The sequence below is a fragment of the Sturnira hondurensis genome, unplaced genomic scaffold, assembly GCF_014824575.4.
Source record: "Sturnira hondurensis isolate 20B ecotype Veracruz unplaced genomic scaffold, ASM1482457v3 Scaffold0004998, whole genome shotgun sequence".
In the NCBI taxonomy this organism is placed as follows: Eukaryota; Metazoa; Chordata; class Mammalia; order Chiroptera; family Phyllostomidae; genus Sturnira; species Sturnira hondurensis.
The window spans coordinates 7,451,704-7,474,967 of record NW_028077629.1 but is presented as its reverse complement, the minus strand read 5'-3'; the positions used below and the strand labels follow the sequence as shown (position 1 = coordinate 7,474,967).

General features: G+C 42.0%; 1 protein-coding gene across 1 annotated transcript in view; it reads right to left on the bottom strand.

Moving 5' to 3' along the window:
* Nucleotides 1-383: 383 nt before the first annotated feature.
* The window catches only part of FAM13A (family with sequence similarity 13 member A), a 281,967-nt gene continuing 259,086 nt past the window's right edge, over nt 384-23,264 (bottom strand). Inside the window, 10 exon segments of the mRNA XM_037046120.1 lie at nt 384-2,283; nt 4,576-4,677; nt 5,240-5,436; nt 11,294-11,377; nt 12,795-12,890; nt 19,570-19,653; nt 20,343-20,563; nt 21,405-21,486; nt 22,220-22,358; nt 22,818-23,031. Coding sequence (XP_036902015.1) covers nt 2,157-2,283; nt 4,576-4,677; nt 5,240-5,436; nt 11,294-11,377; nt 12,795-12,890; nt 19,570-19,653; nt 20,343-20,563; nt 21,405-21,486; nt 22,220-22,358; nt 22,818-23,031 — 1,346 coding nt within the window. The 3' untranslated portion in view covers nt 384-2,156.

Below are 23,264 nucleotides of genomic sequence, written 5' to 3'. Positions count from 1 at the left end.
CGGAGTATTCTGTGGGAAGCCAATTAAGACGCTGCCTCCAGGGCCTAGAGACCCTGGCCTGCAGAGATGGTTGCTGTGGCAACCCACCCGCCTCAGCACTGCGGGCAGGCAGAGCCTGACGGTGAGAACAGGGCTCCCTCCGCCCAGGCTGGGCGCTGTTCTACGAAGTATATAGATTATCAGAAATCCAAAGGAAAACACAACATTCCATACACAATTTCTTTTTAATATAACTTGGTGTTTTCTTTTATTCAACCGTATAAATTTGAATGGGGTTTTCTGAATAAATTTTTTACTTCATTTACCTTTGGCAGAAGAAACAGTAGATTTCAAAACATTTAGCTTTTCATTTATATAGCTTTTCCTCTTTTTAAATTCTATAGCATGTTAGCATTTTCAAAGCAATACTCTTAAACAGATGTGCCTTTTAAAGTTAACTAGTAATGATTTATATTACAGCTTATTTAAGAATAATTACAAAGAACAGACTAGACATTTCTTTTAAAAAATACAATTTTTGGTCATATGAATGATTAATGTTCAGATTTCAAAAATAGAAAATGTCCTAAAGTGCATTTTACTTATAATATAACTCCTTGAAATTATAGCCATCTGCAATGTAAACAGTAGAGCAGAGAATACCAAACTATATTTTCATATACATTCAAATTTGTAGGATTAGGTACCATCTATAAGTGTGTAGATTAAACCAGGGCACTTCCAACACGTGCTCCTGTGTCTACATACACACTTTCAGGCGCAAGCGTGAAGGGGTCCTTTCTCACCCACTCCCAACTTCATTTCCAACTGACAGAGTACCCTCTCACTTCAGCAATGGAAACACCACTATGAATACAATCTGACCAGTTTCTCAAGAACCCTTTTTTTGAAATTGACAACTGGCCAGCAGAATTTTATGTTTTCTTTCTCTTCTTTTTAACACACACGCACACACACACACAGACAACGGTACAACATAGAGGTGGGCATCCTGATTGCCTGCAACACGGTCTTCAGTCGGCAGAGTGGCCAAAACGCCTTCTCCTGGCAAGCGGTGCTGGTGTGCGGAAAGCGCATGGGCGGACATAGGACACACAGGCAGGCTGAGCCCACTGTCCCCCGGGGCAGACAAATCACAAATCACCAAGTGAGTCAGCACACTGAAGAGATGAATGATTTAGGGTCTCAAGTTCCCCGGTCCCTCCAAAATGTCTAATATAGACAGCTTTGTGACATGGCCTCTGGAAAATTGTGATCATAAATGGCTAAACACCATTGTTTGCTCTCTTCATAAATGACTTTGAGAATATTGTGATTTAGATTGTGCCTTGGGCTGATCTCCAAGGGCTACGTTCACCCCTCAGTGAGGGGATTTTAGTGCAGGTTTACTTAAAAAAAAAAATTAAAGTCTGGTAAGTCCTCGGATGGCTGAGAACACAGGTTCTCTCTTTCTCTCCCCTCTCCTTCCCCGCTACACTTCAGCTAAGAATTGAGCAAGGCCGTTTACATTTGGCTAGTGTGAAACTGAAACCGAGCCCCACACAGGATGCTATGGCACGCTGGCCCCGATTCGTGTCTGACGTTGCGCTCTGTGACTGACGAAGTACAGTTGACGTTCGGGAACAAATTCTCTAGGCTGTTCACCCTGTCGCGTGATTTAAAAATCAGCATTAATGCAGCTCCTGCTATTTCCCCCAAACAGGGCTCTGAAGTGTGTTCCCACTCTGCAGGGTCCAGGGAACCGTGACCTGCACAGCAAGTTTGCTCCTGGACTTCCTGAGCTGATTTTCATTCCGGTTAGACCGAGAATGGTCTCCTGCTTCTCCGTTACCTAGGGAAGGACAGTACACAGTCTCTGCAGATGAGTGTGTCCCAATGTAGTGCCTCATCACTGCTAGTGTTAGTATAGCTTCCACTGCAGTGTCTTCATGTGCACATGAGCACAGGAATCTTGACTTTCCCTTACAAAATTCCTAACTCAGGACAAGCTGCCATCTTCAGTCTAGAGCCAATTCCAAAGGCCTGTAGGCAGAGGGGCTCCATCCTTCGCAGGTCCAGCTCTAAGGCTGCCTTCCAGTTTCTGCAGAGCTGCTATTTACCAGGGGGCACATTCACCGTGTCACCAGCCCCCCTTCACTGGAGCTGGAGCTGCCCCCTCACATGGACTTGGAATCAGTGTCTCTCTTGCTGATGAGCACCTCCAAGAGCCTCAGTTTTGCCTTTATGTGCTTATATTCGTTGTACTCTCCAGCCATAGGAGTGCGGTCTTCCTTCTGGACATTTCTAACGGAAACAAAGGGAAAGGGGACTAAGGACAATTGGCTGTCTCCTAGAGGACACTGTTCAGCAGGTGAATTGTCAGCATGCGGGGACTTTGCAGCTTATCCACCTGCAGAATCAGTGTGGCCAAGCGTCACTTGGTGTCAAGACTGGAGCTGGGTTCGCACAGGCAGTGAAGGACGCTTCTCCCCAAAGGCACTAAGCGACTGAGTTTCTATAGTTAATCTAGCATCTTGTAGAATGATATGAAAGACTGAGAAATGTATAAACGTCTTCTCTCTGCTGTTGGTGTGTATGACTTCACATTAAGAATCTCCATACATTGAAATCCTTTATTTACACTTAATGCTTTTTCACTTTTATATATTTCATCTAATGAACCATTAAATTTCTAATTAGGAATTAGTACACCATAATTTATAGGTTTTTTGAAAAACAGTTAATACTTCTAACTATTATAAAATTAGTCTTGGAATCAATTGAATCAATATAATACAATTGAATCATATAATACTAGTAAGCCTTTACAGTTTACTGAGTAATTTTATATGCATTTTTTATAATCCCAAGTATTAATGGAGAGCTTATTGTCAAGTCCAGCACTGTGCTAAGTGGATCTGCCTCCACGATATGCAATTTAACCATGAGGATGACGTCAGCGCGGGTCCCATCACCCACACAGGCTGAAAGCGGTGGGAAGGCAGTCCCACTGCAAAGTCGCTGCCCGCCATCAGGCGGCGCCCTCCTGCGGCTCGTTTCACTTTGAAACGCACAGGTAAACATTCAGACGTAAGACTTCTTTTTTTTATTCAAGAACAAATATGGGAAAGGGAAGAGCATGGCCTTATTATTTTGTTAAATAAAGTAAAAAATTAACTTATTTATTCCTGCCCTGCCTTGTTCAAGGAGATGATTCTAGGTCGCTTCTTGGCACATCTGTGAGGGAACAGGGCAGTGAGGTGGCGGAGCTTCAGGGGTGCCTGCCCTCTGGGGGCTTAACTCTCCTCAGATACGGATAACGAGGCAGACTTTATGACATCTGAAGTCTCTCACAGTTCTAAACTTCTACCGTGATTGTAAGTTCCCATCAACTATACTTTCTGAATACTTGTGAAGTTTATAGAGTTCTGTATAGCTCCTTGTGTATAGGATACCTGTACATAATATGACTATAATTATATGGGGAAAAAAGATAAATAGATGAACCAAAAATATGCCTAGAAAGAAGACTGGAATCAAAACATTAGTCCTGGTTTGTCGTTGGGTATTATTATTATTTTGGGTATGATTTCTTTTATCTGCCTACCTATATTTTCTAAATCTCTTACAACACATGAAAAAAGAAAAGCAAATATTTAAAGTTTGAAATTTATAAATCTTGAGAAAGTCATTACAGGACAAATCCCAATCAGAGATCCTAAAAGTAAGTGTATTCCTTAATTGAAATAAACTGGAATACAACACATTCTGCACGCCAAAGTTAATTTTTATGGTCCTTTTATTTCCTAACACTTTTGAGAAGTAGGAAAGGGGACTTACTGAGAAACTACGCTTACACTGTTTAGATAATTTGGATGAAAACAAAGTTAATTGAAAATAATAAAACTTAACTCCAAAGTAAGAGAGTCGAATTCTTCCCTGCTCTGTCCTGGTCTGCTGCAGCTTCGGCCAGAAGTTCTGTGTGCAGTCACTTGTGAACATGGAAGACTATTTCTCAGCATAATGTTGCATCAGGACTCCATTGTGCCTTAAAACTCACTGGAGAAAAGTACCCTACTAATCAGCTGGATTTACCGCTTCTTGTATATTTTTCATTCTCACTTAACTATCATCTTTGCTTTTAAAATGTGCTTTAAAGTTGGTCTGAAGGTTGTAGGTTATTGGTAAGCTGATTAAAATGGGCTTCAAAACCAGCAAGATTTAGAATCCTCCTTCCTTATTTCTTCTTCTAGTTTCTTAAGACAAAATACAAAAGCAAATCAGTGCTGTTGGCTGGAAACTTAGCTTCAAGTGGATCACTTTAGATTAGAATTTGATGTGACAGGTTAGTTTTATAAATGTTAGCTCAGTCTGCATCGGCCTTGGACACTACCCAAGAATCACTTTGTCCTAAAGGACCACACAAACCCCACCAGGTCACAGCCCACCTCGAAGGGACCCCGGGCACAAACACCAGGGGGTGGCTGCAGGGAGGATGCAGAGGGGGTCCCACCTGGGAGGCCTCACGCAGACCTGAGAGAAAAGAAAAAGGGTGTGTGTGCAGAGGGGGCGGGGGAAGGGGGACACATGCACTACCTTCCGTTTTGCCTGAAGAAATTGTCTTCAAAATCACGAAGTTTCTTTCGAATCCTTTTCTTTTCTTCTCTCATTTCCTGAAGGTGTTCCAAGAGTTCTGGTCTAAGAGGGGAAAAAAATTCAATAAAGTTGAGTTAAATCTAAGTTGTCCTAAATGTAATGAATGTGTAACTTGATAGGGGGAAGCGTATAAATGCAGAAACTGTTATGGGAACTGAGGGTCAGCAGAACTGGGTGTTTTTTGTCCCTTGAAACGCTGACAACAGTTATGGCTTGGAGGGTTCCAGCAAGGCTCCTGCTCTGACGAATTCTTTGGGCCTGTGAAGTCCCATGGTGTTTTTCTCATATTTTGATTTGAAAGAAAGATGGCGCCTATGCTCAGTGAGTTCTGAATGATGAGCCATGGAGTACAGAACCACACGATACCATTTACAGAGACCGCTGGACATTTAAGTAAGGTCTCAGATGCTCCCTCAAGTGACAGAGGATGAAGCATATAAAAAAACTGAGCCAAAAGTAAAAAAAAAATACTGTTTATCCACACAGATGTATCCCAGGTAAGTCACTTGTGTTTTATCAGCCAATTTAAGTACAAAGACTAAAGTAATGTTTAGGAAAGTTATTTGCATCCAACTATTTTACCACCACCACCAAAACAACATACATTGAAGCAGCATGCAGATTTGAGAGCCTGGTGTCCTGACTGCATTTTGATGGTATTTTATCATCCATCGGGGAAATAAACCCATCAGCATCATCTTCAAATTGGTTGAGAAAGCAACGGGCACTGAAATCGGTTTTCAGAGGGACTTCGAAGTCTGGCTTTGTGTTGCCATCATCTTCTGAACCCTCCTCTTCTTCCTGGAGATACACAGCCACCCCAGCCAAAATCTGGTTACCTTTGCTGGTAATCTTTCATTACAAGTATCACTGAATAATCTTTTAATTATCCAGATACCATATAGTTTCTTCTGCATCTACATTTAGCAACACTTAGGTACTATATATTATAAAACACCTATATGTACACAGTAAATAACACAAACTATATGCATCTACTCTATAAGGAAAAAACTATAAAAATAAGCATACATCAAAATTAACATTTCAGGCTGAGAATATGAAGAAACAACCGTCATAATTTATACCCTCAGTCAAAAGAAGCAAAAGAATCTAAAAATTCCAAGCTCTGTGACAAAGCAGACCAAAAGTCCACTTCCCATAGTGTTTTCAGGAGTCCACGACTTGCATTTCTCAGAAAACGTTTTTTACTAAGCTATGAACATTCTCAGAAATCGAACCATACAGCCTTTCTGTTTAAGAATTGAGATTATAGAATATTTTGTGGTTGCCTGACACACAAAATCTAAGGAAACCTTTGAGATGATCAAACACTTATCTTTCCATAAGGGCCAAGACTGTATTTTTCAGCATCTAAGAGTCCAAGAAAAATGTCATATTCTGTCTTGATGATAAAGTAATTAGAAAAACAATAAAGTCAAATTAGTATTTCTTAGTGTCAATTTTAAAGCTATGTAAGAAGGGAAAATAATATCAGAGTTTAAAAGAAAGATTAAACATTTTTTAATTAAAAATTACACTTTACATTCAATATTATTTTGTATTAGTTTCAGGTATATGGCATAATGAAAGAAAAGATTTTTAAAAGAAGTGATTTACTGCCAAAATGTATAGTCAAACTGGAGAGAATATCCTAATATCTTAAAAAATGAAAAAAATGATTTCGGAGTACAGCTACACGAACATCAGGAAGTACATCAATTGTTCTAGTTAAACTGAGTGGTTTCAGAGCCAGGGCAACAAATCCACCTTGGGAGGCAGGAGGAGTCACCCCTGGTGGTCCAAGCACCCGATCCTACTGCCTGTGGTGGGCTTTCTCACCGGAAAGCTTGGCATGCTTATAATAGTGACTCTGAAGAGAAATAATGGGAATAAACAAATAAACAGAAAAAACAAAAGCACTATTAGATAACTATATCTAAAAAACAAAAGCACGATTAGATAACTATAATGAAAGTCCTGTTATGATGGCAACATTGGCAAAAACTAGGTAGCTTTTTCAGATTCTCTCTGGGGTAACTACAGATCTTTAATCTCTTTGCTTGGCCAATGGAAGAAAGTGCCTCACTATTAACTTGTTAAATTTTAAATTATTAAAAACATTTTTAAAGTAACAGAGGTACCAATTTCCATCTATATAGTTTTAATTTTGTATTTTTATCCTCACCTGAGAACATGCTTCGAAAGGGGATGGGACGGAGAGCGAGGAGGAGAGAAACAACGATCAGCCGCCTCTCATACACGCCCCAACCAGGGACTGAACGTGCACCCCAGGCATGTGGCCTGAGTGGGCACTGAACCTCAGAACCTTTGGTTTACAGGATGATGTTCCAACCAACTGAGTTATACTGGCCAGGGCCACCTATATAGGTAGTTTTCGTAAGACTTAACTGAGATAATGCTTGTTGAGTGCCCAGTAAGGTACAGTGGCGCACAGGCAGTGCACCTCAACCGAGGCTCCCCCCTTCTCTGCCCTGAATGAGGAAGACCAGATGAACCACCCGACCTACTGTGAACTCCACCGAGGCAGAGATTTGGTTGGACCTGCCAGTGCACTGCTGTCCCCGAAGCTTAGCCAATGCCCACATACAACAGGTACTCAATGAACGTCTGTTAAACAGTCTTAGAAATTTAGTTTTAAAAGAGAAATACAAACTACTACCAAAGGTTTTAAAGCTTGAGACACTTAAGAAAGGAATTCAGGTGTGTAGGCCTTATTGATTATATCCCATGGTCCTGAGAGAACTTAAAAATTGAGAGTGTGTTTTGCAAATAATGATAACTCAAGGTTTTTGGAGATGAAGGCAAAAAAAAATCCCTATTTTCAGTGAACTGAGAAAATCATAGGAAAAAATGAAGTGGAAAAATAGATCTTCAAATTTTAAGACCATCACATTGCTGTGAATATTGGGTAGATTCTAAAACTAATCAATCCACAGACAGTGTGAGCAATTGATCAGCAGTGATTAGCACTGGCTCCTTAAAAACCAGTCACGAAAGCCAACCGTTTTCCTTGTTGGACAGGACTGGTAGGATACCTGGCTTTCAGTGAAGAATGAGGTGAGCTGATCTACTGAAAGAAGCTGGTTGTGAAAATCTGCACAGAAGGATGGTGTGCTGGTGGTGTGGTTCTCGAGAAAGTCTGCAGCAGGCTCTTCGCCTTCTGCCTTACTCACCACATTAGTCACTTAGATACAGACACAAAAGGCATATTCACAAAATGTGGAGGGATACAAAGCGGATGGGGATACCTGGTGTGCTGAAACACAAAACCTAGATTTACTGTACTTGATGAGGCTGGAACAGAAGAAGAAAAAGTAACTAACTGGGAAAACTCGAGGTCCTATAATTAGGGTAGGAAAAGAAAAGCTGGATACACAGACAATAAGCAACCCCTGGGAAAGGAAGCCGGGGTTTGCATAAGCCAGCAGTTGAGGCCACAATCAGTGCCTCTCAACTGCAGTGATTTGGCCCCTCAGGGAACCTCTGGAAAAGTCTGAAGGTGTTTTTGGTGGGCACAGCTGGGGAGTGGGGATGGTAGTGTGCCATCAGCATCTAGTGAGTGGAGGCCACCCCCCAAACTTTCAGGAAAAAAACCTTTTGCTTTAATTTTTTAATTCAATTTTAAAATTTACTTATATTTATATCTTTGTTTTTTTGTATTATAAAGGGCTTTTAGCACTTATTTTTAAACACATGGATATTGTTATTGCTTTCTAGAGTTCCACTTTTAATGTATAAGCATAAATAAAAGAATTAAAAACATTTATGTAGATAAAAAATTAGTACCACCTATGTATAATGTGCCTCCATATTTTTCCTTAAAAAAGTTGGGCAAAAAAGTGTGTACTATGTGTAGCAAAACACAGGTATCTGGCCCCAAATGAGTAGAGTACTGAGTTTGAACATCCCCATGACACACTGACAGTCCTGTGTCACTGACTCGTAGAACTAGAGGGCCTCACGCATCCCATCCAGGTCAGGGTGAGCCCTACATCCTCTGCCTTGTGGGTTAAACCACGTCTAGAATAGTGAGTGGTTCTGGGGATTCATTTTTAATAAGGATATAGGAAAACTGGTGTGTACACACAGAGCAGAGCCACTAGACGGCTGGATGGCCTGGAACCCACATCATAGGGAAAACAGTAGGAAGAACACGGAGAAAAATTTTCACAGCATGTGGGTGGGAGTGGGCAGGTCAGATGACTGCAAATACACAAAGTGATCTCATGCACGAGGCACTGGGCTTATCCCATGTCATTTCAGAGGGCAAAACTGAGTAGAAAGTAGTACATAAGTTATAATAACTATGAATATAATTTTAATTATGTTCATTAATTATAATATAGTTATCAGACTTGTTATACATTTTAAAATTACTTATTACATAATCATATTGGATTTTACTTTATTTCTGTAAACTTGTCAAGTTAAAAGATGGAATAATTTCTTAGGGACAGTATCTCTATTCTGTCAGTGAAGTTTTAGAGGAAATTTTTATGTTGGATTGGAGAACAGAATAGATGACCTCTAGGATTTCTGGCCTAGAAATTTAGGAAGATTTAGGCCCTCAGATCTTGAGCTGGCTCTATTTCATAAATGGCTGGTTTCTTCCCAGAAACATTTAAACTAGGGATGGTTAAAGAAAAAAAAACACAAATCTTCTTATCTGCACACATGCCAAATTCTAAATTATATCAAAATTGCCAAGAATTAGTACAAACCAACTACATGCTAGTAAGTATAACCAATTGGAACAAAATGAACTAAAAGCACTATTTACAAAAGCAATGTAACCATTGCAAAATTATCTGAAATCCTGACCACCAAGTGGACCGGTAGAAGAACAATGGCCAAAATACGCTTGTGAAAGAAATCAACTAAGGTAAAGAATGACATTTGGAAGAATGTCCTCTTTTAAAAAGAGCACATTAGTTTGTCTTCCATTCATTTCTTGCTTCATTAAGTGATATATTTTGGATGTGTTAAAAACCATATTTTTATTGAGTAAGAATTTCACCACATGATTCTAAGAGAAATATGTTAATTTTCATACACACAACTGTCCAAATTTCTTCAGTTACAATGATTTGATTTTTGTGTGAAATTACCAGCTAGACAACATGCATCTTCTTTTAAGTCTTGTTGTAGGACAACAGTTCTAATTTTTAAGATACAATACAGCACAGTCACCTACATTTACATGTAGAGCATTTTCAAAAAACCAAGCTCTATTTAGAATAATATGAATAGTGAACACAATCATTGCCTAATACCTTAAAATTAGGTGTATAAAGGATTTAAGACACTTGAGAGGTAAGAAAAAGAATAAAGTAAATGAAAGAGAAACGTGTGTAGCTTCTAGTACCTTACCTCGGTTATGATGATAATAGGCAAGAAAATGGAGCCGTTCTCCACTGGCCTCACTTTGTGGGAACGAGGCTCCCATGTTCTGAAATAATCGTTCCCGACTACAGTAAATGAATGACTGACTCCCCCAGGCTTGGAACTCTCACAGAAAAAGGACAAGGGAAACTCTTAAAACTCACTTCTGCTTTGGATTTTATTCCCCCTTCCAACTTAAACAATCACTGACTAAAAAAACGATTGACATTGACTTTTCATCTCTAGAGCCCTGCGTAAGGCCATCCAGTCTGATCGGTTGTCTGGAAACAAAAACATGAAAGGGGTTGATCCTAGTCCAGGCCAATTAGGTCTCTACAGAGACACACAGATCTGTGGGCACAGACGGTACCTCCCATTCTAGCAAAAATAGCCACTGAGAACAGGATTATTTGTATAAAATCCACAATTACCCGGGAAATAAATCTGAGCATATGTTCTAGTGACTGCTGGTCACAGCACCACATTTACGGACCAAGCAGAGGCTGTAAAATTAGTCCTGAGGACGAAGTGGGCCGGGGAAAGGGGAGAGGACGGAAGAGTGGGTGAAACTAAACCAGCAAATCTGTCAAAGGCAACTGTGATGTTTGTCTATAAAATGATAACTTTTATTGTGTGTATTCATACTGCCTTTGTTAATTTTGGTTTTTCTATAAACTCAGTAAATGAGATTTTTAAAAAAGTTATGCAATGAGCGAATTTAATAAAATTTTGAAATAAAGAAAAAATGGTTCTTCAAATAGGAGAAAAATAAAACCCAAACCAAAAAGACATTGTAAAAAGAGCCCTGGCTGGTGTAGCTCAGTGGATTGAGTGCAGGCCTGCGAACCACACAATCATGGTTCGATTCCCAGTCAGGGTACATGCCTGGGTTGCAGGCCAGTTCCCAGCAGGGGACTCACAAGAGGCAACCATACATTGATACTTCTCTCCTTCTCTCCTTCCCTTCCCCTCTAAAGATAAATAAATAAAATCTAAAAAAAAAGACATTGTGAAAAGAAAAGAATCATCCCTGAAAACAAACAATAACAAAGTGGGGGAATGAAATGAAAGGGAGGAAATCAGCTAACATATAATACAAATAAAAAAGGATTGTTCAAATGGATGATGTGCAGATTTGTAGGGGATGCTACGAGAAGCCACTGGGGAAGGGCCCATCACAACCCCTTCTGCTCCCAGGAGACAGAGGGAACGGGAGGGGTTTAGCAAGAGCTGAGCGGCTGGAGGTCTTCACCTTTATCTCCTTGAAGAAGGAAGCAGTTTCACCCTCGATAATTGGCTGCAGCAAAGGGCTTCTCCGCTTGCTGGAGGGGGAACCCTGCGACAGGTGTTAACAGTAGGTTACACTGTGAGCCTCTTCCTTTTCCCGCCCCCCGCCAGCTCTCGGCCTTCTCTGCCTCACCAGTGTTTATTACTACCATTTAGTGATACGCTCTAACCCTCGCCACCAAAACCCCCCAGGAAAAGATCTTTTCAACTTGCTTCTTTATTTCAGGGCCTCCGCCAACCGTGCCTCAAGCCAAGGAGCTCACATGAAAGCAAGAGCAGCACGCAAGTACATTAACCAAACACGGAGGAAAAAAATCTGAGGAGAAAACACCTGCCTTCCCACTGTCTTTCCGCCCCAATCATGGTCACTGAACACCTGAACGGTTATGGTAACGTCAGCTCATCAAGTGATGCAAGGGTTTCTGACTTCCCTGTTTGTCCATCCACCCTGCTTAGGGACACTGTGTTCCTAACTGAAGAACGAAAATAATTCCTTAGAATTCATCCTTGTATTGCTTAGTTACTAATTTATTCTGCAGGCAATTTCTAGACAAGGAGCTTTCTTTGAACACGCCTGTGAAGTTTCTGGACCCTCTCTCATTCACATGAACACGTACACTGTGAAAAGACATTTAAAGACCATAGCTTAGGCCTAGAGATAAACAAGGAGATTTAAAGCAGGGCTAGAAGAGCAACCGCTAAGGTGAATATGCATTTCAACCAGGACGTATGGGAGGCTATGTGTGCTTACTAAAAAGCCTAAAGCCAGCAGAGGAAGGCTTCAGGTCCCTGGAGATGAGAGGGAGGCAACTGCAACAGGATTCACACTGCATTCGTGGGGCGGGGAGGGCTTGGGGAGAGCAAGCTGGCCATCCCGAAAGGCTTCCCCAGAGCTGAGGGCAGGTTGCTGCTCCCTGCTCTTGAGAAGAGAAAAACTCGGGCCCAAAGCGGCTCAGTCCGCAGATGGCGGCTTCTGAGAACACCTCCACAAGCATCATCAGCCTCCCTCCCTTCCCACCTTGCACTTCTCCATCCTCCAGAAAGAGAGGTCCTGCTCTGGGGAGTTCCTTAGCGGACTTTCCCCCGATATGATCCCGAGGGGCTTACCCCTCCCTCCCTGAAGGGGAGGGAAGGCTCCTGCTAACAGAGGGCCCCTGGGACCAGAGGCACTCCTGGGTGCGGAGAGGCCTGGAGCAAGCCGCCCGGCACGCGGCAGGTGGACACATACGTGCAGATCATGACTCCAAAAGAAAAAAAATACTATCGGCTGCAAGTTTGCTCATTTTTTGACCAATGTAGCCTCAGAAGTCTCTGATAAATTCTTTATTCCTCAAGCTTGTGGGCCATAGCCAGTAATGGTACATTGAATTATTAAAACCTATTCTTTCATGAGAAAGCAGGCTAGGGCCTTATTAATAACCAGGGACTACTCAATCAGGTAATTAACAGAGGAGTGGCGAACTCACAATGATGGGTATGGTGTTGGCTCGGAACAGGATCTGTTTGACCAGCCGGTACCTGTCATACAGTGGCTTCATAACCTGGCGTTCATTTCTGGTTACCTGAAAAGCAAGAACAAGAGAGCTGAGAAGCCTGCTTCCAGGGGTCAGGCTACCAGCTGTCCCAGCATGCTTTGGGCCTAGAGAAAGTACAGATGCTTCAAATGAAATCTTATTATTCTCATAAAATGTATTACAACTGATTAACTTTATTCAGTCGATGTTTAAAATATCTACTTTAGCTGTAGATCACTCTGGATACCACTCCATTAGCGGTATTGCATTTCCTAAATCAAAACTATGATCATTACTAGTTCCCTGTCTAAAACCCCTTAAGGTTCAGATTTCCCTGACAATGGACTATTTCTGAGTGCAGAGAAGAAGAAAGCATTTCTAGTATAACAGTTATCATTCAGTTCTGTGAAAAATATATACTTTTTATTTTTAAACTTTTTAAAAAAGACTTTATTTATTTATCTTTAGAGGGGAAGGGAAGGAGAGAGGGAGAGAAATATCAATGTATGGTTGCCTCTCGTGAGTCCCCTGCTGGGAACTGGCCTGCAACCCAGGCATGTGCCCTGACTGGGAATCACACCACGATCCTTTGGTTCACAGGCCCGTGCTCAATCCACTGAGCTACATCAGCCAGGGCCTGAAAAAATATTTTTACACGTCTGTCTCCTCCATGAAACTGTTTTGTTCTTAAGGGCAGGATTCTGGCCAACAGCAGGTGTTCAAGGAACACCTGCTGATACAATATATTGGATTGATTCATTTCTGTATACCTAAAACCTGGCACAGCACTAAACACGTTTCAGCGACGGAGTCTTTGGGCAGGGAGGAGAAATCAAGCCCAGCTCCCTGGTGGGGTATTTGACATGGTATCGAAAGTTCTCATCATCTGCTGCTTCTCCTCCGTCCCATCACACCTCAAGCTCCAGAGGCAGAGTACGTTGTCTCATACGTCCTTGTCTAGTTCCCTCTGCCCTGCAATAGCTCTGCTTTGGCAAATTCCAGATAAAGAGCCACCCCCTCTTCAGCCTTCTTCCAGCATCTCCCATTCCGGAAGACCTGCTTATTCTCTCCTTTGGGTCACCAACTGCATAGCTTGTGATTTTATACACACTTTGCTGTAGACTGAATGTTTGTGTCATTTGAAATTCTTATGTTGAAACCTAATTCCTGACGTAATAGTCTTGTGAGGTGGGTCGTCTGAGAGGTAATTAGGTCATGAGGGTGGGATCCCATGAATGGGGTCAGTGCCCTTATAATACCCCTGTTGCTCCCTGCCCCCTTCTGCCATGAGAGGTCAGAGAGTCAGCTTTGATTGTGGACACTTTGATTGTGGACTTCCCAGCCTCCAAAATTCTGAGAAACAAATTTCTGTTGTGTATGAGCCACTCAGTTCTGTGGTAGTCTATCACAGAAGTTTCAATGGATGATACATTTTTACACTCTTTACTCAGATTATTTGTTGACATATCTGTCTCCTGTTTAGACTATATGCCCCGTGAAAGCAGGAGTTTGTGCTTTGGTGTCCCTGGCAACTATTTCAGTGGCTGACAGAAAAAGAATATTCCATAAATTTCTGCAAAATGAGTGACTGAATATTTCAAACATAATTGGTGTGCCCAACTCCTAACTGTGCACGCATTTCCCCCGCTTACTCGAATGGTGAACGAGATGGAGCATCTGTTACAAGGCAGCTGCTGGTCCATCGCCCCGCAGTAAGGCAGGAGTTGCAGAGGCGAGGAGGGGCGAGTGGTATTGGTTCTGACCATTTCTGTTAGGGGTCTTTTGGGCTTTCAGCTTTGAAGCAACTCTGGATTATGCATAACTGAATTATCCTTTGTTGCCTTTCTTATTTGCCTTTCTCAAAGTGAACAACAATAAATGAACTTGGGATAAAATTCACAAGCTAGTATAGGATCCAGTCAGGGTGCAATAACATTTTATGAATTTGTTTTCTACCATCAGCAATAATAACAATCAATTATCTCTATCTCTTCCTGTTATCACAGTGGAAGATGGCATTTTTCCTGCTTCTACCATACCAAAAGGAGTTTTAATATCACCATTTCATTAAAAAGTGACTGTCAAAAGTAGAAGAAAACTTGGCAATTATTTTATATATAAAAAAAAAAAACCCTGAAGATCAAATGACAGGCGTTACTGCTATCGCCCACTGCAGTGGCCGAGGTGGAGAGACAGTGACAGGCACCAGTGAGAACGCTGGACAGCGGCACACTCACTGCCACAGAGCATGGAGCCCTCGGGACGTGTTAGGAGCAAGTACTGACGCTGCACACACGACCCAATTCCATTCTAAGTACATGCCACCCCAATACGGAGGTTCACCAAAAGACGCATAATGTTCACAGCACCACCATCTATTGTAACCCCACACTGGACACCGTCCGCTTGGAGCACGGACAAGGTACATTCCCCAAATCGAACACCACACAGCAGTGTGAATGAATGAGCCACAGCTGTATGCAACTTCTTGGGTTAACCTAACAAAAATAAAGTGGAGTGAAATAAACCAGATGCCAAAGAACATATATTTGTAAGATCCCACTTATATAAAGTTCAAAAATAAGCAAATCCAATCTGCAGTGTTAGAAGTCAAGACAATGGCTTTCCTTGGTGGGGCGGGAGGACTTGCTCTGGATGGGAAGGGGACATGAGGGATGTTCCAGGGGACAGGTGGTGACATTTTGTTTTTTGATCTGGATGCTGGTTACCTGGATTTGTTTACTTCATGAGAATTCATCAAGACATATAATCTGTGCTGTTTTCTGAATTTATGCTATCCTTCAAGGACAGTAAAACAATATCCACAAATAAGTCGGAAGAACAGAGATGGAGTGACTAGCACCATTTTCCATGTTAGGTGACAGAATTTAGGACTGCACCACCTGGAACCATCTTTTCAAAACAAGACGCGTCCACTACGTGTGTCGCAGATACAGTTAAGGCACATCTTAATTGTTGGCATATGTCATGTGGTGTGACCTAATGTGCAAGATAAACAAGAGATGGTTTATTGGCCAGAAGACATACTGACAACAAGGAAAAAAGAGAAGGAGCCTGCATTTTCCCATTGTGGACTAGCCCCCTATTACTAGTTGCTGGTAGAAACATCTCTGGCTTATAGAAAACAGCTTGGCTGGTAAAATCATCCAGATATGGCAAATTTGACAGAAACCAATCTCCTTTCTAAATGTTTGTTCAAAATCCCCAAATTTCTAGGTGGAGTAGATAAAGAGCGTCACTGGCTGAATTCTTTGGCTCAAGACACTGACATCTAAATGATCTGTGAATTGCTCACTTTTTAAATTAATGACCTGCAGGAACTAATCACCTGCAAATGACCTAATTCAGTTTTTAACTACAGAGAGCTGAAACTCATCAGGACTCCATCAAAGTTAATGATGGCCTTTGATAAAAGTATCTAAACACCAAAAATATCAAAGATCTTTATTTTACATTTGAGATGTGGAGTGTACTGATACTACTTGAAATTATATCAGAATTATTTTCAAAATATATATAAGAAGCCAAAGGGTTGTTCCTACTACAAGTTAATACAGGTTTCTCCCATCTGCGCTTGTCAGTGCTGGGTCTCCGAGCAGAGCCAAAGGCTACCCAACAGTTACATCGACAGAGCAGGGCCTTGGCTCAGCTGTCACAAAAGGGCAGGCTGATGCTACGCGGACCATGGGAAAACTGTCTGGAGGCTGACACTCTTACTCTCAGGCCATCAATCATCAGAGATTCTGCTCCTCACTAAGAATAGGCCTTTGAAAGAGTGGATGGGTACTTCTGAGTCATAAAATGGCTGGCAGGAGAAGACAGATGAGGTAGATTCTTAGAACTGGTGCACTCCTGGGCCATGGTTTGGAAGACGGCAAGTCTCTCCTCTTCCTTAGCAGGTAAGGAGAGTAGGCTGACTGCACAAAGACCAGATAACCCAAAACAGCAGTTAACCAGGGGAGAGTATGCAAACATGGCTTTAGAATTTGCATTTAAATTTGAACATGGTATGTTTAGTATCACGTTAATTCCCAAGGTTTTAAAACAGAAGATTAAAATGTACCAACGAGGAAGAGACTCAACCCAGAAACTCCGAGGAAGCACCGTCCTCTGCCCTACACACTGTCGCCCTGGGCCAGCAGTGCCACCTGCTGTGCTGGCCTCTGTGACGCCGTCTTCTGATGAGACCTTACATGTCAAAAAGGACACACTTTAGGATAATTAGTAGGAAATACGTGCCCGTGTGTAAATGAGTGGTTTTTTGTGTGTTTTTCGTTTTTATAAATGTCAGTCTGTTGGTGCACTGCCCCATTAAAGCAAACAGCCTTAAAAAATGTACAGAACTGTCAGATAATTGTTTTGGCTGGTGATTGGAGGTAGTATCCTTTTAAATCAGAATCTGCAGACTCGGCAAAAATTCATGAACTACGGGCACCTGTTTTTCTAAAAAACCTGGGGTTTGGAACGATAGTTTAGTGCTGGAGGTACATGTATTTTTCTTTTAAGAAGAGTGTTCCCCAAATGTTATTTACAGTCCAGGGTCCATGGCAACACCATGGATCTGAGAATGAAATGTTCAGTCTGATTTTTAGACTGGCCAGATATCAAGTGGACTCTGCTTTTTCTGAGGCTGGAGCATCACGTTCCAGGGAGAGGCAGACAGCCTGATCCGGGACCAGGAACAAATGACATTCAAACTTCCTAGAGCCTTTGTCCCCTGACCCATGAGATGCTAGAATCTGACCCCAGAATGTGTCCTTCCTTCACCGGAAAGAATGGTGAAGAAGGGATAATAGAAAGATAGGGCTAAAAACTAAAGTTTCACATTCTTAATTATAAGAGTGCTAAAAATGGGTATTCTTTCTACTGATTTAATCACTTAAGAAATAGGCCACAGTGAGAACTTGTAATTGTAACAGAAGTGACAACTATCTTTTATGTGGCAATTCCTTCTGCTCCCAGCAAAGACACTATGCCCAACTTCCGCGGTGTCAGACACTCTACAGATAAACATGTGTGTGTCTGTAATGTCACTCAGAATCCAGGACAACCTGTAACAGACATCTTTTATACAGGTAAAACCTGGAGGCCCTGAGGAGTTGCCTAAGCAGCCCAAAGTCACAGGGCTAGTCTCAGTAGAGCTGGGTTCAGAATCTAGTTGATCCTCGTGCCCGCACATTGCCACGGTCCAGGCAGAACGAGAGTCTGTGCCCAACTCAGAGCAGCAAATACCATGGCCTGCAACTCCCTGAACTGGCTTAAGGTTAAATCTAGAACACAGCTGAGACCTCAGGGCCTCAGGCAAGGAAGTCTTTGAAGGAGTCTATCAATGACACAACTTGAATCCATACAATAAAAATAAGGAAAACACACTGGTCCCGAGTCCTTCACCCCGGACTGTCTGGTGGCCATGTCCATGAGGGGATACTTAAAGGATGTGAGCCTACTTGGAGAAGTTCAGTTTGATCTGTACAACTTCTGAAAACTCCAGTACAGAAGGACAAAGTTTCACAATCTATGTGAGTTCCAGTGCATTCACGATTTGGTTCCATGCCTTTAAAAATCCAAAACAAAACTTGGTTTGGAAAAAAAAACAACTTGGCTTGAAATATGACCAATATCCCAAAGCAACAGTACTTTTCCACAGCAGAGACAGGCCAGCAAATTCAGTCCTCATCAGTGCTAGCTGCTTCTTTTTTAAACGTAACCCTGATAAATTCAGAACTAAAACCCCATGGAGGAGGCATGCTACAGATAGTCTACTGGTCATATGCTGGGTCAGGTCTTCTGCTACTTGCTGAGGATTAGGATCTTACCACCCAGAACCCCTGCCCTCACAGACCTAGTACATTATTCTAGAAGCTTCTTTCCTTAAAAGAGCCCATTTTAGATGAAAAGACTAGCTCCATTCTATAGCTATGCTGAAATTGGAAAAGAAATGCATGGGCTTTTTTTTTTTTTTGCTATATAAAACCCTTCAGTGAACATAAACTTCATGCTTTCTTTATACCTGCCCTTAAAAGTTTGTTTTATTGGATTCTTGACAATATTCTGAACTGGTTACTGACATGGATATTTGATTATAAGTTCCTCAGGGAGGAGAGAAGCCTAACATGCTACTGTTTTTCCCTAAACTAACAACAAACATTCAATAAACACTTGCTGAATAACAAATTGCCCCAAATGCTTCTTGTTATGAAAAGGCAAAGCCGTATTTTGGATTCCTCATAGTTTTGGTTCTGGATGGCAGCTGGAACTTCTCCATGGACAAACACTGGTTGCAACTGTACTGCAGAGAGACTGAGTTTAAGGGCAGGTTATTCTAGTGAAGCACATTTATTTTAGGGATAAGAATGCCTGGAGCCAATGTCAGCTTGTGGAGGCAGAGCTGGAGACAGGGGAGTCTCCGTGCTCTAGGGCCCTGTGCACCAATTTCCACCCCCTCAGCATTCCCTCCTTGAAGCAGGACGCTAGTGACTACATTTTAGGTCTAAACTGACTTTTCTTTGGAACTCAAATTTAGTTTCTACTAGGTGGTGAAACCCTTATCATGCGTTTATTTTTCAGAAAGCTTAGTTTTGGTGAAAACATAATAATCTGCTAAGCATCAAGGAATCTCATTTGCAAAATCCTGCACATGGAAGACCCATTTCTAAAGCTAGATGATCTACCCCAATCAGAAAGAAAACCCAGTACACTCACATACCGGCCGTCCATGAATGCTTTCATAATATAATAGAGCTTTTTGCAATGCCACTTTCTCATTTGCAATCTGGTCCTTGGTCATGTCCTGTGTAAACACAAGGAGAGAGAAATGAAAAAGGGAAACATTTGTGAACATTCCAACTTCTTGTTGTTTTTTTTTTTTAGTTCAATAACGAGAATAGTAAGATTAAAAAGAATCCTCACACAACAGCTCCTGCTAGCTCTATGCAAAGCTTGCTTAGGAATTAGCTATTCCTGACTCCTTGCTAGGCATACGGAGAGCACAGCAGAATCCTCATCCACTTGCTCTCGGTAGCGAAGTCATGTTGAATGCTGAGTAAGCAAGGCTGTGAGACACACGAGGCTTAACTTAATGGCCCAAGTGATAACTACAGTTACAGGTTACATAGTCCCAAAGGTTTGCTGAATAACAAATTGCCTCAAATGCCCCCAATAATTTTTCCACCTCAGATAGTCACCAAACTGTGATTAAACTAAACAAGTTTACTCCGCAATCTGTACAAAAGTTTGCTGCTTTTAATTTCAAGTCCAAAATCAAAGTAGCTACAGTTCAAACACTTTGAAGTGGTTTGATCTGTGCCTCTAGACATCTACCAGTGTGGATGACGAAGGTGTGGGAGGTTTTAAAAGGGGTTACTCCATCACTCTTCCCACTGGAGTCCGTGTGGCATGTCTTATGCTTCTTATGTCTTATGTTAACTGGAATGGTTTGGGGTTAGCAGTTAGCTTGGGGCTTCCGCCGAATCACTACACCTTAATGTCCTCAGGACGGCTGGTTTCCGCCCGCTTCTCCTGGAGCTTCCTCTGGATAGAGTCCAGCGTGGCTTCGATGCTGGGCTTTGTTGCTTTGTCCACCACCTCTTGCTTCTTCTCATCCTCCCTCTCAAGTTGGGAACCGAAACTCTTAGGGAGTGTGTAGCTTCGGGGCCGCATCCTGGGGGTTAGGTCCTCTTCAGATATCTTTAGTTTGGACTCTAGTCAGAAAGATTTGGGGGTGGAGATACGTGAGAATTGACGTCTGCTGAACCCAAATTGTTTTTTCTATGATGCTAATAACTACTTAGCTCCGTCTTTCTTATTTTTCAGCAAGTGTCTAATTATAACATTAGTTGAAATCCCGGGTAATTATATGAAACCTAAGAAAATGATAATGCCTTCTTGGATTATCTGGACAGTTTCCCTACTGCTCATTCTTGAGAAAGCTTTAGTTATCTGACACCCATACTTTAGACACACCAACCTGTCCAGAATGTGGCAGATGCGTTCCTGCACCTGTTCTCTTAGTGTATAAAGCTACTTATCCATCTAGTGCCCCACAGTGGGCCAAAAGGCCAACCTTTTCTGTATGACTGGTATATCTCATTTTGGAGTTATTTTTACTTGTATTCAATTTAGTTGTTTAAATGACTCTATCTCCTAAAATTCAGCAATCTCTTTGAGGGACAGGGACCAAATCCTTTTCAATCTTATCTTCGTGTCTCTGTGTCTTCTCACACCGCAGGAAATAGGGTCTTGGGTTAAACAAATACTTAATGAGTATTGAATTCAAACCATCATCCTTATATTAGCAATTTAGGGAAATGAAAAAATGCCACAGAATTTGCATCTTAGCTAACCTGGGTGACCCTGTGACTGGGAGCGCGGGAAGACACAGAGGAGGTGTCCCCTGAATGCTCAGAGCATGGGGAAGCAGCCATAAGGAACTTGTCTGGAATATTTTAGCAGTGGCACTTGGCGGGAGGCGAGATCAAGCGTTCCACACATGGCGAGTTTTACAGGAACCATGCCATGTCATAGGTCTAGAGCTTCACCTACCTTTAAGTTGTTTCCGGAATTTGGCAAGGTCATTTGTCCATTTCAGAACCTCTGGATTGGCAGCCTTGTCGCTGTGGGAAGGCTAAGAAAAGGAAAACGAGGGTAAATTTTTGGAATTGGGGCAAGAAAAAGGAGCGTCTGATGCTCAGTTTGTTTTAAGTAGGCAAGAAACGTTGAATCCTATTGGAGTAAGAAATCAACCATGGCCAATCAGGACGAACTTCACTAGTTTAATTCCATTATCCTTCTTTTCATCTGGTTATTTTTGATGTTTTTAAAGAATTCCTCAGAGGCAGAATGCTGGATTTTTTTATAGTCACGGACATGTATGAGGCCCACGGACGGCCCCATTCCCATTATTTGTAGGGTTCAAGCTGTCAGGCTGACAGAGTACAAAGCAGAGGGTATATGGCATTTGACACCAGAACCACCTTGAAAAAGGCCTCCTTGCCATTGTTGTAGGAAATACTAAGGATAGAGCTGAGAGTAGAATGAGGTCAGTGCTAATGAAATTTTAGAAGATAATGGTGAATTAAGTTGTAGCAAACGAAAGACCTCATTTAATGATTTTTCCCATTCTGGCTCACTGATACATTTACAAAGCACACAACAAAGTGTGGATTTATTCGTAAGAATACACTTGGTCTAGGAGAATGCTGATATATGAAGTTTGGGGTTTATCAGCATTCACTACTCAGTTTGTACTGCCTTTCCACTTTGAGACTCCTGGAAATCTCCTGTGACCTTGATCATTTATCTCAGTTGCGGATCCGGGAGAGGAGCGGACAAAGAGAGCCCTGAGAGGAGGCACTTACTCGGTATTTCCTCTCTTCTTCAAACCTGTCTTCAAATTTTCGGATCTTCTTTTTAAGGCTCTGAATCCTTCGTGTGAGCTGGGCAGGTGTCAGATCCTCGTGTTCATCATCGTAGGACCCCAGGGAGGAGCTCCGTCGCCTGTGAGGGACACATTACAGTCAGCTCCCCCAGAAGGTGGCAGAAGCGATGAGGATGGATGGGGAGGGTGCAATTGGTCTCCATGCTCTTGGATAAAAGAAATTTGACTACTAATTGATTTTGTGATTTCAGCTCTCTATGTCCCAGCCATTAAATGAGTCTGATCTTCTCTAGTTCACACTTATAATTCACAAAGTTAGGACTGAAATGTCTGCTCTTGACTTCAAAGTTAAATTTGAGAGAGCTTTGGAGAGGAGGTGCAAATGGAAATTTAATGTGTGATAATGCCGCTGGGCCACAGTTCAACTGAAAAACTACAATGGAGCCTGTGTCCTAGGAGCAAGAACTTTAAATATGTTCCAACACAGACTCACAACTTAATTAAGAAAAATTACTGGTCATCAGCGATACCATCCTAAAGATGATGGATATGCGTATCAGCAACAATTAGAAACACACCTCATGAAAGAATGGGAATTGGGGGGAGAAGGAGGCACTTCCGTGTCATCCAGGTATTGCCTACTCTGCCCGTAAGTGTAGAACCGAGGAGAGAGCATGGGGTCGCTGTCTTCATCCAGAAGCTGACGGATGAGGCGCCCGGCCTGTGGGGAGAGGCGCGCTTCGTCGGAGTCCATGTTCTCCTGCTGCCATGAGGACAAAGCAGGCGTGGGCTCTGGAAAGTAAGAAGGGTAAGAGGTCAACACTGTTCTTTAAGGCACAATTGTTGGCCAAGTTTTCTGAAAGTATTAGGAGACATTGAATTTAGGAGGCCCACTATGGTTTCTCATTTTAGTTTTAAGATTCAGATTAGGGACACTATGCCCCAACCAGAATCTCCAAATTAACTGATGGCCATCATCTACCTTCTATCTCCATCCTCACTTGCTTTCAAAAGAGAATTTGCTA